Consider the following 18,517-nt stretch of genomic DNA (forward strand, 5'->3'; position numbering starts at 1 on the left):
TCTCATGTTTAATGTGGTTTCACTTCAAGGAAAACATTACAATATCAGGAAGGGATCATGAGTGAGCAAAACACACAGACATTAGGAAGCATAATCAGCAGCTAGAAATTATTTGTATGTGCAGAGGGCATGATGACATGGCTCAAAAGCACACACAAGTTTTGAGACCCTACTTTTTAAAAGAAAAGAATCAGGGGATTCTGCATGCAGTGCCAGCAGATTCACTAGATTAGCAGAGAATCAGGGATAGTGCATTTTGCTGAAAGCCTAATTTCCTACAGTGATGTAAGAATATGGTGACAAATCTAAGAAATTCCATATTCAGACTGGGCCACAAGCTAACTAGGTGGTCTTTGGCAAACTGCAATCTCTTAGTGTCTCAGATCTGCATAACAGGGAAAATAAACACAGTATAAGGATTACTGACGTTTGAAGTCTTTGAACAAGCTAAAAGTGCTATGTACATGCTAGCAAGCCTCAAGGATCTTGAACGGGTGGAAAGGCAGCATAAAAATGTTTTAAATAAAAACATTAATTTAAATAAGTAACACACAAGCTCACTTGCATTCACACATGTGCACACATTTCTTTTTACGGTATGTGCACAGAGGAAGAATGAACAAAGCAGGAGTCAAGTGCACCTTTAAGACCAACCAATTTTTATTTAGAACATAAGTTTTCGTGTGCTCTTAAGCACACTTCATCAGATGAGGAATCTTCACAGTGAGCAAAGCCATACATAGCTGAGCCGAGCCATACATAGCTGATAGGCAGTGGCCCAGAATGTAACATGGTACAGATTTAAGAACCAATGACAGTGAAGTAAAATTATCTGGTAGGCAGTGGTTTAGAATGTAAAATGGTACAATGACAGAATAGTAAAATTAACAAATTGAGCAAACCTTTGATCTGAGTTTAAGTAAATCTGAACTTGGTGGTGTGACTTTCTGCAACTGGTATGTTCATATGTTTATTCACACTGAGCCAATCCCTGCTATAATGCTCAAAGAGAAGTCTGATATAATGCTTATATCTGAGTCTGAAGTAGGGTTGCCAAGTCCAATTCAAGAAATAATGAAGGATAGGGGCACCTTCTTTTGGTGTTCACGGAATTAGATCCCCTTGTCCAATCTTTTTGAAATTTGGAGGGTGTTTTGAGGAGGGGCACCAGACGCTATGCGGCAAATCTGGTGCCTCTACCTCAGAAAACAGTCCCCCCTAAAGCAGGGCCGGATCTAGGGGGGGCGGAAGGGGGTGCTTGTCCCAGGTGCCACTGGAGGAGGGGGTGCCAAATTGGCTATGGAGTCCATTCTATTCTATGGGCCCATAAGGTAGAATGGGCCGATAAGGGGGCGCCATTTTTAATTTTGCCTCCCCTCAAAAAAACATGTAGATCTGATCCTGCCTAAAGCCCCAGATAACCACCAATCAGTTCTCCATTATACCCTATGGGAATTGGTCTCCTAGAGAATAATGGAGTGCCCAGCAAACATTTTCCTCCCCCACTTTCTGATGACCCTGAAGCAGGGGGAGGGCCTCCAAACTGGGGGATCCCCTGCCCCCACCTGGGGATTGGCAACCCTAGTCTGAAGCAAGCAGTGATCTAAACGGAACATTTGAGGGGAAAAATATCTATTGGCTCTTAGCAGAAACTACATTTGCCAGGAGTTGAAAACTGCCTTTGCACTGCTTCTTTCAATTCTACAACCCTATAGCATTCTAGAATTGTACAATTCTACAAGCCCAAATATAGGAATTAACATAAAGGACCATTTACCAAGCAGTAATTTGCCACTGTGCACTTGGTAAAGTGGACATCTTCAGGGCCTTTTTGGTAGAAAAAGCCCAGCAGGAACTCATTTGCATATTAGGCCACACCCCTGACCTCACAATTGTTTCATAAAAGGCTTTTTTGTAGAAAAGGCTCAGCAGGAACTAATTTGCATAATATGCCACACACCCTGACACCAAGCCAGCCAGAACTGCATTCCTGTGCGTTCCTGCTCAAAAAAGGCCCTGGCCATCTTTATTGCCCTATCAGTATTCTGGAGAATTTTACCAATTCTCTCAGAGAATCAACCACTAGATGGGGCTTGGAGGTCTCCCCAAATTATAACTGATCTCCAGACTCCTGGAGAAAATGGACATTTTGGAGAATGGCCTATATAGCATTTCACACTACTAAGGTCCCCGCCCTCCCCTGGCTCTAGCCTACCCCCAAATCTCCAGGAATTTCCCAACCTAAAGTTGGCAACCTTAAAGTCTTGCCTCTCCAGATTCTTGATCAGATGCAGAAGTGGTAATATGTTCCTCAGCATTTGGCTAGACAATACAAGCAAACTGACTGACCAAGAGATTACATGTTCCTGTCTATGATAAATTGCCATTTGGTAAATGCTCAGCTGTAACTGACTCTGAAACAAGGGGCTTAAAGTAGTAGAGATTTTCCCTTGTTATGGAAATTTCAGTTACAGCTTATGTGACTGTCTCAGATTGGCGGCTCACAGATATGAACCGCAGTAGTCACACAAACATTTTGTTCCAGGAAGTTCAAACTATGAACACTTTCCCAATATTTACTGAATTTTATCTTGTGCTTCGTTCAAAGAGTTTAGGATGACATACATGGCTCTCTCCTATATTTTATAATCATATCGGCCCTGTAAAATAGGTTAGCCTGAGAGAAAGTCTGGTCCAAGGTCTAAACTCAGGCCCCCACTCACTCTGCCCAACACTCTAATTATACCACATTGATGTAACTGAAGTAACTCAAAGATTAAATGAATTTCATTTAAATCTTGTAATGTGTTCATGAAATGAAAATTTACAAACTCTAAATTGTGTCAACAGATGATGTATCAAAAATGTACAAATTGTCATAAACTCACAAACCACCATTAGTATCACTTCCGCTGGATGAGGCTAGTCCTGTAGTTGAGCAAGGTCAAATTAATCTAATACTTTCAGACCAAATAGTTTATTTTCCAGAGAACAAAAAGCCTTATTATTTATTTGGTAATGTTAAGTGTGGTCCTCCTTTCTCTTTAATCTGCCTTCTTTCCTTGCTTTCCTTTCAGTTTTCTGTTTTCAGTAAAGACCCAATCAAGTTCATTCATAGCTGACTTTTTGTCCCCTGCCTCCATGCTTCTGGAAATATGGCCCCATGACTACATCTGTATATAAACATGGTCCCCTCTCAGGGTCAAGAGGTGCATTAGTAAAGGCCACAAAAGAGTAGTCCCCCCCCCCAGTTACCTTGGCAACATATTCCATAAATATTTTTGCATTTAACATCTGCTAGTATAACAGTTCAAACATCCATGCAAATTGGTGCCAAGAATGCTTAGTGAATAAACACTGAAACACAGAGTACTTTGGAAGGGGGAAAAATAGCCATGGAGCATTCAAGGACACAATATTCCAGAAAGAAAGGCAGGAGGTCCTGGGCAAGCTGTAAGTGGGTCAACACATTAACCTTTTATCATGGGAAATAGAGATTCAAATATTCTAGCACTTATTTCAGAGAAGTTTAGCCTTTGAATTTTAAGTTATCCTCAATTCATTGGCTTAATTAGCTGGCTTTGAAAGGTTTTCAAAGCCAGCTCTCTGGACTCATTTCCATTGCTTTGTGAACACATGATTCTGAGAGCAAAACATATACTTGCTCAAAATTCCCATTTCTAGAAACAGTGGAGTCTTGTGCTGTGTGACCATGGATGTGTATTTGTGAGGTCAGTTACCAGAGAGAAAACCACATACTCTGAATAGTACAAATTGACCTAATTCATTTTCCTTTAAAGGAATTCAAAATTTGCTGTAACTCTAGGTTAACCCTGTTCACTCAAAGTCAGGCCGATTTCACACTCACCTTACTCCACCCTCATGTCCGTCTTCTCTGCACAGCGTCCTCCCAAATTCCCACTGTTTGCATTGGGGCTGCAACAAACATTGCGGTTTTTGCACAGCAAACAGAAACTGGTTTTTAGCGGTTTCTGTTTGCTGCGCGAAAAACGCAATGTTTAGTGCAGCCTCGGGGCAAATAGTGGGAAATAGAGAGGATGCCCCGCGGAGAAGACTGACGTGAAGGCGGCGTAAGGGTGAGTGTGAAATTGGTTTCAGAATAGAATTTTTTCTCATGCTGTTAACATTTTAAAATAGAAAATATGTTTATGTCTTTCTCATATGAGGTTTCATGTCTTACTTAAATCGTCCATTTATTATATATTATTCAACAGCTGAAAGCTGGGAAGAGTATCTCTTGAAATTATGCGTTCATAATGCTTTTGATAGAAACCTCCAGGCTAAACAGGTGCATAGCTGCCTTTCTGTGATTGAAATGCAGTTATGCAGTATCAAGATATCAATGCTCCCTTTCCTCACTATTTTTCACCAAGAATACAATTTTTAAAAAAACAACATTCCCTTGAACAGAAAAGAGGCTGCAAATACATTCAGATGTTATTTATTTCTGAATAAAAAATCTTAGAACCCATATATTATGTACTTAAAAATAAGAATTTGTAATAACTTTTCTTGCTACAGATTAAGAAATGAAGCAAAATAAAATATTAAAAAACTACATGGCCTCTGAATGTGGTTTTAGATCAGGGGTGTCAAACATGCGGTCTGGGGGCTGAACAAGGCCCCAGCGGGCTCCTATCAGACCCCTGATCAACTGGCTGTCATCTGTTTCCTTCTCCCTATATCTTGCTTCCTTCTGCATAACAGCTTGCTTTGCAAGGCTTGCTTAATCGCACAGGAGCTACAGAGCAATTGGCTGAGGCTTCTCCCTTGGGGAGGAAGAGCAGCTTTCCAGGCTTTCTCAATTGCAGGGCTGAGGCTCCCCCCCCCCCCACAGTTCCCTGGATTTCATGGGAGAAATACAAAGAAAGCACCTTTAAGACCAACGAGTGCTAACATTTTAAGCAAGTTTTAAGTTTATATATGTGTGTGTGTGTGTTTGTCTCTGCCCTTTATAAAGTTGATATCTCTGCTACCTAATCTTCAATAGGTACGCACATGGCCCAGCCCAACAAGGTCTCATTTATGTCAGATCTGGCCCTCATAGAAAATGAGTTCAACATCCGTGTTTCAGATGGTATTAATAGGAACATAGTGTCCAAGTCAGAAGTAGGAAACCCACTATACTCAGCACTAGAGATGGGCATGAAATGGGGGAAATGGTGGTTCATTTCATTTCTTGATTTATTTGATTTCTGACCTGGTTCATGTTTTGTTGGTTAATTTGGTTTAGAAGATGTAAAACTCACTAGGAGTCTTCAGCAGGCTCTCCTCCACCCACCCTCCAAGTTTGGTGAAGATTAGATTTGGAATGTCTGAATGATAGCCCCCGCCAAGCAGGTGCCCCCAGGAAAGCTCAACTTCAGCTCTCACATCAACTCTTCATGCTGCAGAATGGAAACACTGTGGTTGGCTCCTGGAGCTGCCAATCAATCTATGAACAACTGCTATGGATGTTTCTAGGTCTCCCAAAAGTCCTAGGAATTGATTAGATCAGCACCAGGCTGTCTGGGAAAATGAACCACAAAAATGAACCAAATGAAGTTCCAAGGTCTGGACCTGTTCGAAACAAACCATGAATTGGCTCAATTCATGCACGAATTGCAATTGGTTTGGTTTCATGCCCATCCCTTCTCAGCACTAATCAGACATTCTCTGCAGTTCCATGTCCTGTTCTGGTTGCCCCACTTTAAGAAGTTGTATTGGTTGTGAGGTAGACAACACTTGGCCTGAAAACCTGGAAGTGCCACCTGGGAAAAGCCATTTGAATAGGGAAGCAAAAAGAATCACTCAAATGGCTGCAAGTCTTCAGGGACCCTGATTCAGCAATCAGTTTTGCTCCTATCCTCCCCAGTTAGAAGTGGGGGTGGGGAGTAAAACTGGCCATTAAATGGTGGTCCCTTCCACTTCCCCCTAGAGACTACTCAAATGGCTGCCAGCCATTTCCTATTTGAAGAAGAAGAATTGCAGATTTATACCCCACCCTTCTCCCTGAATCAGAGACTCAGAGCGGCTTACAATCTCCCATATTTTCTCCCCCCACAACAGACACCCTGTGAGGTGGGTGGGACTGAGAGGGCTCTCACAGCAGCTGCCCTTTCAAGGACAACCTCTGCCAGAGCTATGGCTGACCCAAGGCCATTCCATCCAGCAGCTGCAAGTGGAGGAGTGGGGAATCAAACCCAGTTCTCCCAGATAAGAGTTCACACACTTAACCACTACACCAAACTGGCTCTCAATACTGGAAATGGTCCAAAATGTCATTTGGTTCCCTGCCCACTCCATAAAACACCCCCGAAGGGCCCCCACCGGAAAGGTAAGGGGGCCTGCAACCCTACTTGAGGGGTCAGGGCCACAACAGAAAGTGCATGCACAGGCAGTCATTGATCTTGCCCATTTGTGGTGTGGTACCTGCAAAAGGCCTTCACAGATGAGTGAAACTTCCCTTGTAGAATATAGGAAGAAAAGTGATCCTGCAGATCCAAGAGTCCAAGGCTATCTAGGACTTTGTATGTGATAACCAGTACCTTGAACTGAACCCAATAGTGATGGGCAGCCTGTGGAATAACTGTAGAATGGGTGCAACATGCATGCTCTATTTAAGCTCCTAATAAAAGAGCTGCAGCATTTTGTACCAACTGGAGTCTCCAAGGGCAGACCCATATACAGTGTATTATCACAATCTAGACTCAGTGTTATGGTGGCACAGATCCAGGTGAATAGATCTACAAAGTCAATGTAAGCAGTCATTTCCATCCAGCTTCCAGATGTGACAAAGCTGGAAGAAAACATTTTTGCAGCTGCATTTAACATGCTTCTCCAGAAGTAGTGTTGTATCCAATGTAACCCCTAGGCTTTTATTCAAGTCAGCTTGCAATATGAATTTCAAATATATGATTTTCAATACATCTCAGCTCCAGGCATGAATACAGGTCTAGAGAAAGTATCCTGAGAAAAGTTTTGTAAGAAGTTATGGGAAGAGAACATAAATGGCAAATGAGAAACATGGAGAAGGAGGACAGATCCAGGTGGGCAGCTGTGCTGGTCTGAAGAACTGGACTCAAAATTTGTTCAGGGAGAAGGAGAAGATGGATAGGAAGGGGTCCACAGAATAGAGTGGACTGGCAAGCAGCAATCTACTCTTAATTTATTAACTTGCCTCAATCTTTGACTATAACACACATTTTGAATGCGTCACACAATGTTGTGGAGAAACATGTTTTAATTTGGAGGTTTGGGCTGTACAAAACCATCAATTAGGAGAAATAAAACCCTGTTAAAACTAACAGAGGACAGGCAATATGGGGGAAAGTCACTGCCCTGAAGCCGCACCCATCAACACTTTAGAAATTGCTCATGGACTTTCTGGTCAGAGCCAAGATCACACACCACTAGCTGGAAGTTGACACTCAGAAAGGACACAGAGACTTGAGGGGTGAAGAGAGGCTAGACTGCATCTTCAGAAAAGGATTCTTTGGCCCACAGGGAGTGGGCAAACACAGATAATACGTTTCCTTGACATGGAGGGAGAGCCCTTTTGGGGGGGGGGGGGGGCTGATTCCATCCTGGGAAGGAGTTTTCACACCTGAGCTCCAGCTGAAGCCTGCCACTGCCACTTGGAAAAGACAAAAGATTGTCAACCTGAACAATGACATCAAGGTAATGAGAAACGTTTAGAACACTAACTTCTAAGCTTAAAGAGCTTGTTTTGGGGCAACACCAACTAGGACATCTACAGAATGAGGGGCAGAGGACTTGTTTGTATTTTACTTTAAATAGATTATTGTTTTCAGTTCTGGGAGTTGCTCTCCATACTACACAGACCTCCACTGTTCAAGCATGCTATTTGCAAAGGGCATCAAGGGAATGGAGGCGGCCAGTTGGTAAATCACTGATTTCCCATGAGTGTACAAGTACAGTAAGCTATCCCCATGTTAACCATTCACAGGGCAATAGGAGACATCAGGAAGTATGTGATGCCTTAAAATGGTCACACAGAATGGAAAGCTAGGAGCTCTTGCCCTCTCAGCAAGTAATTCCTAAAACAGCCAATTGGCAGCAATGATACTAAAAGAGGGAGAGAAAACCCTCTATGGGTCAGGCAGCCCAAAGAGCAGGAAACTGCCAGGCAGAGACTCAGATGGCTGCTGGTGGCTAGGTGCCTTGAAGGACTGGATGCAGCAGGTCTGTTCTGCCACAAATGCAAAAAAAAAAAAAAAAACATCAGTGGGAAGTTCAAGAGGCTCTTCAGATCTTATCTCCTAATGTGAAACTGAAAAATGACTTGCTTTTAAACACACAAATTGGCTTTGCCCTCAAGTGTAGGAAGCAAACTGAAAAAATATACATGCTAAATGCACAAAATTCTTCAGATTGGGCAATAGGAATATAAGGCTGTTCCCCATTCTTCTCAGATGAAGCTCTAACAATAACATATATATTCTTGTACTTTAGAGAGCATGACAAACTGCAACTGTTTCCCCCCTTTCCTCTCTTTCAAGAAAAGAGCATCTACGTAGGCTGTATGACAGCTCCTTTTATCCTGTGCGTGAAGCATAATGTCGTGTGGAGGTGAGTCACTCACTCTAATCACAAAGTAAATACTCTTTACCAGGGAACAACGGAGCTCCTTGGGGACTTCAGCTTAGAAAGCTCCCTGTATTTCAGGATGATTAAAAGGAATGTTTTTCTCTGCTTCATAAATGTTATAGCAACATCTTCCTTTTCATGAGTTTAAGAACAGAAATACTTGCTAACGTGATTCAGAAAAAAACCCCCAGTTGTTAGTCAGAAGGTGGTTTAATAGGTGGTCAGGGAGGGAAGTGGTCAATGCCACAATTAAAAGTAAAAGAGTAAGAATGAACCAATTTCTTCAAAAATTGTGTGAACTTCTTTCCACTGATAGCTGATTATAGCGAAAAGAGGAAAAATGCCATCAGTGGCATGAGACTCACTGATCCTGGGCAAGCTACTGTGAGCCTAACCTATTTTACAGCATTCTTGTAAGGGTAAAACAGGATTATTTCATAAATTCTGCTTCACTGAAGGAGCAGGATGCAAACGTGATAAAGAAACAAATAGGTACCTGGATAGGGTTGCCAAGTCCAATTCAAAAAATATCTGGGGACTTTGGGGGTGGAGCCAGGACCAAGGATGTGACAAGCATAATTGAACTTCAAGGGAGTTCTGGCCATCATGTTGAAAGGGACAGCACACCTTTTTAAATGCCTTCCTTCCATAGGAAATAATGAAGGATAGGAGCACCTTATTTTGGGGCTCATAGAATTGGACCCCCTGGTCCAATCTTTTTGAAACTTGGAGGTGTTTTGGGAAGAGGAACTAGATGCTATACTGAAAATTTGGTGCCTCTACCTCAAATAACAGCCCCCCTAGAGCCCACGATACCTGCAGATCAATTCTCCATTAACCCTATGGGAATCGTTCATGGAAGTGCATGGTGGCTGTGGGGGCAGGGCTTCCCCCACCAGCCAACTGGCTGGGCGTGGGGGGAATCCTGTAAAACTGGGGAATCCCCCGCTGGAACCTGGGGATTGGGAAGCCTATACCTGGATACCAAGTCCATCATAAGTAGAGCAGAAAGGGGTAGAGGAAAGGGCTGCCTTTTGTGCAAACTTGTAACTGCCAAAAAGCCTTCCATTTCACAAAGTTGTGGCAAAGATGTTCAGTCATTTTGTGAGGAAATAGAAGCCAAGGAATCTTTCACTATGCAGCAACTTGATGAGCAAGGCCTCATTTTATTGGCAATATAAGAACGTCCCTTCCTCACCAACACTCACAACAAGGGCAAGGTGTTTATGATAGATCCCATCCACTTCCCTTTTAGGCAAGATTTTCCTTCTGGTTTTCTTTTGTATCCATTCACTGACTGAGCAGCCTTGGTAATGTGTATCTTCTCTTTAAAGTAATTTCAGCAGTCCCACCCTGTATCAGTAATATGTATTTTCTTAGCTCAGGACATGAGGGAAGGGTTAAGATCTCTCTTTTACTTAAATGACAGAAAATGGCACGAGACGCTTTTAAAATGCAAAAATAACAGGTTTTATTTAACATCAAGGGGAAAGGTCAGGTGAAGTCAGGGATTGAAAATACTTAGGAAAAATATTATAAGCACAAATTCTTATATATGAGGCTAGTGAGAGTTCCTTGAATTATTCATAATTACTATAATTCTTTATTTTGAGAGGCTTTTGTTCCTGGCTTTTCCCAAATCAGTCCAGCACACTTTATTTGTATAATAGTAGATTCCTTTGGTGCCCAGAAGGTTGGCACCTTCTTCTCAGTACCCAACCCCTTTCTTGGAACACCAGAAATCTTCTTGAGTTGTTAACTGATTTTTAAAGTCTCCACAAGCAGTTTTCAATCGCACTAGACCAGGGAATCCTCAGAGATTACTTTCCCTGTTCAACTGGGTAGGGAATCTTCTTCTCTCTCTAGAAGATTTATCCCCTTTCCTTTTGGCCCGAATGAGAAACTTCTAATGCTACTCAAACGTCCTTGCCAAACTTTCCCTAATTCTCCTGTCTTCATTCAAACTATTCTCAGCTAATGCTGAATAAAAACTATATTCAGTCATGGATGAATTCTGACTTTGTTAGCATTAAACCTTTTTCTGTCATGACTAGGCCAAGACAGTCTCAATCACAAATATATGTCTCTGTCACGGTTAAGGCAGGAATCAGAATAACTTCTCTCAGCATCCAGCTCTCTTTCAAGACTTTCTTTGCTCAGCTGATGCCAACCAATTAGATTGCCTGGAGCAGCCTGCTGCTCAAGGCTCTCTGGGCTCTGTAATTAATTAACCCTTCGCAGCCCTGTAGTTTTATGTACAGCACTTTTAAGCCTCTTAAAAAGTGCAATCACAGCCTTGTTTGTCTACCGTGACATCAATTCATAGCCAAATCTGACTGGCTTCTTAGAATCATTACATCATTACATCATATGATCCCTGATTGGCTGAGATGCCTATGGACTCCAATATAGCATCCCATGTATTATTTGGCTATGAAAAATGGCAGATTAAAACCAGTCTACTTTCATATTTATGTGTGGTTGATCTGTGGTTGATTTATGTCTTAAAAAGTAATCTCTAAATGAACCTTTGATTATGTAAATTTATTTATTAAATGTATTTAATGCTCCTTTTCCAATTAAAACATCTGTTCAAAGAGGCTAAATTTATATCTGTCCCATTCCAAATCCTTAATACCCACCAGACCTGTTTTTGCTGATTCAGCACTCGTTGTATGAAAAGATCCAGGGACTCTGGAGAGCCCAGGATGAGTCAGATAAGGCACAGCTTTGTCATATGCTGGGTTTGAAAAAAGAAGGCACAGGTAAGATGGTAAGGCTGTTTGACTCACATTTGTGCTGGGCAGTAACCACTTCATCTCTCAAAGTAGGCTGGGCCTCACCTATTAGGCTGTATCCTTTGCATTCGTCTTGTGGTCAGGATTTAGGGATGGCTATGGCAGTCTGACTGAATTTCTGCTTGACATCTGCAGATTCCTAGGGAACAGGTTCAAGACCCATAGTAGAGATCCTAAAAATAAAGAACTACTCCTGATGCAGTATTTTGTACACAAAGGACAGTTCCTGGAGTAATGCTGCCAATGAGCATGTGCAACAGTGCATATCGCAATGTTCTTTAGCCACCCTGATCTTTGAGAGTGGTGGTTTGCTGAATCAGGGCTGTATTTAGATAAAAGGGTTTCGTGTATATAGCTGAGCTACAATTGCTATGAATCCTTTTCAATGCCCTAGGAAACTTATTTACATTTATTAATCTGTACCTTAATCATATTAACCAGAAACACTCTATTCTCTTGACACATTTCTAGAATTTATAAACAAAAATTATAAACTCAGCTCAGATGTTATAAGTAAATCAACAGTCTTAAGAGTAATTATAATCAGTCTATGGTTTTCAGCTTCCAAAGACAGATCCCCTTGAACTGGTATCTTCAGGGTAACCTGCAGAATAAGCAGCTTCTGCAAGAAATCACAAGAATGCAAATGAACTGTGGCCCCTGTTCAATTACTACTTTGTTCAGGCTTTGCTTGTATGACCACATGCAGCACTTTTTAAGTATCACTGCAATCCTGACCTTGTATACCATGTCTCTAAGCAAACTCAGGTAGTCTTTAAAGTCAACAGTCTGGTGTACTGTTTAACCCTTCAAAACACAGGTTTCACTTGTGGGTGTCGAGGCATGGAAATGTCTCATTGCCTAGGACTTATTCCAGATGAAGAAATGGTTCTTCATCTAGGAACTCACAACACTGAGAACTTATTTCAATATTTTGCACTCCAAGCTCATTCCATTTAACACCCATAAAAGAAAAAGTGCCAAATGCCATGTGATGCTAGGACTGTGATCCTCTAGACATGTAACTGGGCACAATATGGATATAGCTATTACAGATTGGGAGTAGATGTGGTTGCTTTCTGAGACTAAATTACATGCCTGGGCCTCTGAGGAAGAGGGGGTTAACTCTAGTCTGGGTACCATTATCTTGATTTTTTTAAGTGTTCCCCTGGGCTATATTGCATCCATCTCTTTTCCTTCCCAGTACTTAAAGTGTGTGGGGTTATAACTCCTTTCCCTGCACTGCAGCTTTGATCAATATCACTCATGCTGCCGGTTTCTGCAGTTAAACTACATGTCTGAGTATCTGATTGTACAACCCCAGCATTCCATAGAGGTTAGCCATGTCTGGTAATCAATTCACTTATTTCAATATAATACAAATACATATATCCATACCTGTGTGATTTGAAAATTGGACAGAGTTCACGGTATCAATTTCAAACCCCAAAACCTGAAACATAAAAAGAAAAACGACTATCAATAGAAATTTCTCTTGATACTTAAGAAAAGTACATGGTTTGATGTCCATCTAGTATCTTAGTGTATACTTAGTAAAATTACAACTTAAAAAACATAGTTCTACTGAAGGGCGGGGAAAGATGACAGACAAAATAATAAAATAGTAAATGGAAAACTGGTTTTTACATATGCAAGAACATAGCATGAACTACAGCAAAAGTAATGTCTTGTTCTCCTAAAGAAGATGATGACCCTGTAGCTAAGGCTAAGAATGTGAGTGCACATTTATTTGGATCCACTTTCTGGAGTATCACAAAGGAATGCTGTTCAGAGCCAAGGCTGGTTTCCAACACTAAGATTTTGCAAGAATAGAAAAACGAGGAATGCAATAAACAAAATTCCTTTGCATGATCAAACTCTCAAGTCCTACAGGATGATAGCACAAAAAAAATCTGTCCCTGAAAACAGTTGAGGGGAGGGAGTATAGGAGAGTGTAGCAAAGGAGATATCAGATTTGCATTTTAACATGACTTTTAACAAAGATAAAAGTAAATGGATTATATATGATGTTTGAGAAATACCACATTTTCATCCACTGCTAAAGAAAGTCTGTGCAAATATGACAAAAATCTGACATTTAATATATTTGCTCTCAAATCCCCCTTGGTAGAAATAAAATAATCTCAAAAGAAAAGTTACTATATACAGCACAGTGAGTCATAGGGAGACAACTGTAATGATGCAGAAATAATTGTGTATGATCCATTTTCAGGCAATTCGCTGGCAGGTTAATTGAAGCTTTTTGCTAGTCATGCTGTACTTAGGGGGTGGGTGGGGGACTGTCTCTTCCTTTGGCACGAAAGGGTAACCCCTTCACATAAAACAAAGACATGTGACCAGGAAATGCTACAAGTAAGACTCCTGTATATAGGCTCTCTCATAAAACAATAGCAGACTGAAGGATGCCAGTTTGCTCCATGGCCTGGGGAGAATATATAATGGAGGAACCAACTCAGGGCTTTTTTTTGTAGAAAAAAAAAACCAAGCAGGAACTCATTCGCATATTAGGCCATACCCCCTGTTGTCACCATTGTTTCACACAGGGCTTTTTTGTAAGAAAAGCCTAGCAGGAACATATTTGCATATTAGGCCACACCCCTGACACCAAGCCAGCCGGAACTGCATTCATGTGTGTTCCTGCTAAAAAAAAAAGCTCTGAACCTACTACAACTGGCATCTTCTCAGGACTGAACTAAATGTTTCACCGTTCATGGGTTCAACCTTGTCCCCCACCTCCAGCTATATTGGCTCTTGAAAAAGCAGGGAGAGGGATGAATAAGATTACCTGCCACTTTGCTGGCTGAAACAGGACTGGATCCTTGTGGCATTTTTAAATGGCCAAGTTCTTCTCTAAAACAGTGTTGGCATGGCCTGTGGACGCTGCAATGCCTAGTTTCATCTTCAGTGCCTTATCTTTCCAACTTTGGTTCTACAAGCTTTAAGTTAAGGAAGCTTTTTGCAAAGTCTACTCCTCTGACATGTGAATGTGGTCAGTGCAAAGACCCAAATAAGTAATTAAATAACTATGGTAAATCAGTGTCATCCTCCCCGCTGCAGAGCTATTTTTTGTTTTTAGAAAGGAAAAAAAAACCCCAAAGGAGTTAACACTGCAGGCAATATGGTCATAAAGCTGGAAGACACTGGAGAACCAGTATGGTATGGTAGTTAGAATATCAAACCAAGACCAGAGAGATCTGGATTTAAATCCCCACTCAGTCAAAATGCTCACTGGATAACTTTGGGCCACTTACACTCTTTAATCAAATTCAAGACAAGGTCCCCTGGCCCAAGTATGCCATTAAAACAGTGCATAATCTTACATTTACATCCAAGCGACAATTATGTCCAGAATTCTCTCCTTCCGGTCTGAGAATCCAGCTGGGCTGCCGTCCCCTGAATAAGGGGAAACTTAATTCTCTGTTCAGGGTAGTAAAAAGCCTTTCTTTTGGCTTTCTGCCTACATTTCTCAGATAGAGATTTGTCCAGGATACGTACAGCAACTTTGAGACGGTTAACCTTAGCTAATAAAAGATCTTGGAGGAGATCTTTTTGAGGCTTTGAGGACCGCCGAAGAAGAATGGCGTTTTCAGCATCTACAGAGGATCATAGAGCCATTTAATTGGCATAAGCCTGTCGGGATCTCATTCTCTTTTGGAACTGATAAACATCTGAAAACTGAGAAGACCGAAGTTTAAACTGCATAGCTGTTAAGAGGTACTTGATTACAATCTCTCGTTCCGAGACTTTTTAAAGCTAATCTAAATAACATTGGAAGGTGGGAAAGATCGAATTACAAAGACGGGGAGGTGAGGAAGAGAAAGCCTAAAACTTGGACTCTGTTAAATTAAGGACTTTGATAGAAACTGTGAAAGAAAATAATTATTTTGAATACCTGTGGTGGCTGACATATGCATCGGTGTCATAGCTCTGCACTTGCAAACAACATAACAAGCACTCCAAAGATCGTGATAATTGGAGAACGTGAACTGGGGCCTAGTGAACCAGGAAGTAAAGACTGAAACAAGATAAAGAAGGTGAGAGGAGCAAGAAGAAGGCCTACGCTAGGAATTTTAACCATAGAGAAATTACGATTGCCATTTTGAAGAAAAGAAAATTGTTAAAAACTGTTAAAAATCAATATTTAAGCTCAGGAAGGTCGGAGAATGGTGAAATTAGTCTCATTTTAAAGGGCAAGTTCTAAGCTATTAGATTTGGTGTTGGATTTTAGAATTGGAGACTTTAGAATTTTTGAAGGTTTTTTTTATGTCAGAAGAAAGACAAACTCGTGCAAGAGCCCACTCTTTGGATAAAATGCAAAGTCAGTTTTTGCTATGGAGGCCAGGATTATGAAGGGTGTGGAAAAGATGTTAACAGCTTGTAAAAAAGAACTTAAGAAGGACATTGGAGATCTTAAAAAAGAAACTGAAGATTTCAAAAATGAGGTGGTTGTAGTGACAAACAGTCAAGGATGTTGAAGAGAAAGTTAATGTACATGCTTCCACCTTATTAAAGCTACAAGAGAAGGTAACAGTACATGACTGCAGATTAATGGAAACTCAAGTGCATCTGAGAGGAGTACCTGAAGGGGAGGAAACTGATTTAATGGAATATATGGTAAAAATAATTGCTGACTTTTTAGAGGAAGATCCTGAAAGGTCCAGAAACATGTTTGACAGTATGTACAGAGTTAATTCATCATATGCAAAAGATAAAGGCCTACCAAGAGACATAGTTATAAAATTAAGGACAAAAGACATGGCAGGGAAAATCCTGAATAAAAACTTTCAAAAGGCTCTGACAGTGGAAGGGAGCAGAGTCAAAATAATGAAAGAGCTGCCAAGACAAGTGATAAATGATAGGAAGAAATACAAGAGACTGACAGAGAAGCTACGTGCTGAGGGAATGAGATACAGATGGATAATACCTGAAGGTTTGGGCTTTGAGCTACGTGGAAGAAGGATTACAATAAGGAATGAGCAGGAGCTGTGTAGCTTTTTTGAAGAAAATAAAGACTTTGCACCATAATGGATTACAAATTACTATCCTGGAATATAAATGGACTAAATTCACCACAAAAAAAGCAACATTTTATTGGATTAAAAAACAAAGATGTAATATAATTTGTCTACAGGAAGTTCATATACAACAAAAGGATTACAAATTTTTATGGAATAAACAATTGGGGTTGGAATTTTTTTCATTGGCGGAACAAAAGAAAAGGGGTGTGGTTTTTTATATTAAGGAACAATTAGAGCCAAAATTGATATTTAAAGATAAAGATGGAAGATATGTAGCAGTGGAAGTAATGATTGACGCAAAGAAAACGTTGTTATTAGGAGTATATGCACCAAATGGTGCAAAAGATGTTTTTTTAAAAGACATCAATCGACAGTTGGATGAAGTGTCCTATGACCAGATCTTGATGATGGGTGATTTTAATGGAACAATACAAAACAATATATATAGGTCTGGCCAAAAGAGCAATAACAAAGAAGGGAAACTACCAAAATCTTTTTTTGAGTTGGTTAAACAAGAAAGCTTGGAGGATATTTGGAGAAAATTTAACCCTGAAGTAAGAGACTATACTTTTTTTTCAGCAAGACATAATACTTTTTTCTAGAATTGATATGTTATGGGGCTCTAAAAATTTGGGCCTCATAACTAGAAAAGTAGAGATTCTACCAAAGATATGTGCAGATCATAATCCAATATTTTGGGCTAAAAAACTGCAAAAGAAAACAAGAAGATGGAGAATAAATGAGGATTTGTTACAAGATAAAGAAACTGTGACATTTCTAGAAAAGGAAACCATAGCTTTTTTCCAAATAAATTATACTGATGATATAGAATTCTAGACGGTTTGGGATACTTACAAAGCAGTAATGAGAGGAATATTGATTACATTGAATAATAAAAATAATAAGGCAAAAGAAAAACAGATGTTGGACATTCAATATGAAATAAAGAAAAAAGAAGGGGAACTGAGAAAAAGACCAGGAAAAAAGAAATAATAAGGGAAATTACTATATTACAAACTCAAGTGAGACATTTGTTGAATAAAGAACTGGAATGGAATTTGAAAAGTTTGCAACAGAAATAGTTTGAAAGTGCGAATAAACCTGGGAAGTACTTAGCTTGGCAACTGAAGAAAAAGAAAGAAAATAAAATTATTAACAAAATTGTGGCTAATGGAAAAGAGATAGTAGACCAAGAAGGAATTAAAAGGGAATTTTTTAAATATTATGCAAATTTATTCAAAGGTGTGAAAATAAAAAAAGAAAAAATGGAAGAGTATTTACGAAATATTAAAATAGCACCCTTGACTGAATATATGAAAAAGATTTTGAATGATCCAATAGAAAAAATTGAAATCGAAGCAGCAATCAATGTAATGAAAGTAGGTAAGGCTCCTGGGCCGGATGGATATACAACTAAATTTTATAAAAATTTTAAAGAAGAGATAGTACCAAAATTGCAAAAATTGATGAACACGATAAGAACAAAAGGGAAAATTCCAAATACTTGGAAAGAAGCTGTAATCTCGTTGATTCCTAAGGAAGAGAGATGTCACAAATGTAAAGAAAAAGAGGTGGCACTATTTTTTGTAGATGCAGAGAAAGCCTTTGATAATCTGAACTGGGACTTTATGTTTGCAGTAATGGAAAAGATAAATCTTGGAGAGCATTTTATAAGAATGACAAAAGCAATATATATGGAACAACATGCAAAATTGTGTATAAATGCAGATCTTACAAATGAAATGAAGGTGAGCAGAGGTACAAGACAAGGATGTCCGCTTTCACCATTGTTGTTTATAATGACTCTTGAAATTTTGCTAAGGCAAATACAAGATGATAAAGAAATAGAAGGACTGAAAATCAGAGGATTCTCTTATAAATATAGAGCATTTGCGGATGAAATTGTGTTTATAACTGAAAATCCGATACAAGTGATACCTTTGTTGCTAGCTAAGATAAAAGAATATGGAGAAATGGCAGGACTTTATATAAAGAAAAATCGAAATTTCTATGTTAAAATATGCAACTAAATAAACAGGAAGAATTGCAGAGTTTGACGGGATGTGAAGT

The 18,517-nt window shown here is 39.9% G+C and overlaps 1 protein-coding gene across 2 annotated transcripts in view; it reads right to left on the bottom strand.

Moving 5' to 3' along the window:
* PDXK (pyridoxal kinase) overlaps positions 1–18,517 on the bottom strand; it is an 81,401-nt gene that overhangs the window by 30,710 nt on the left and 32,174 nt on the right. For both annotated transcript variants that reach the window (XM_060234190.1, XM_060234191.1), the window contains exon 2: positions 12,807–12,861. In XM_060234190.1, coding sequence (XP_060090173.1) covers positions 12,807–12,861 — 55 coding nt within the window. The remainder of the gene's footprint in view (positions 1–12,806; positions 12,862–18,517) is intronic.

Source organism: Heteronotia binoei, chromosome 3, assembly GCF_032191835.1.
Source record: "Heteronotia binoei isolate CCM8104 ecotype False Entrance Well chromosome 3, APGP_CSIRO_Hbin_v1, whole genome shotgun sequence".
NCBI classification, from domain to species: domain Eukaryota; kingdom Metazoa; phylum Chordata; class Lepidosauria; order Squamata; family Gekkonidae; genus Heteronotia; species Heteronotia binoei.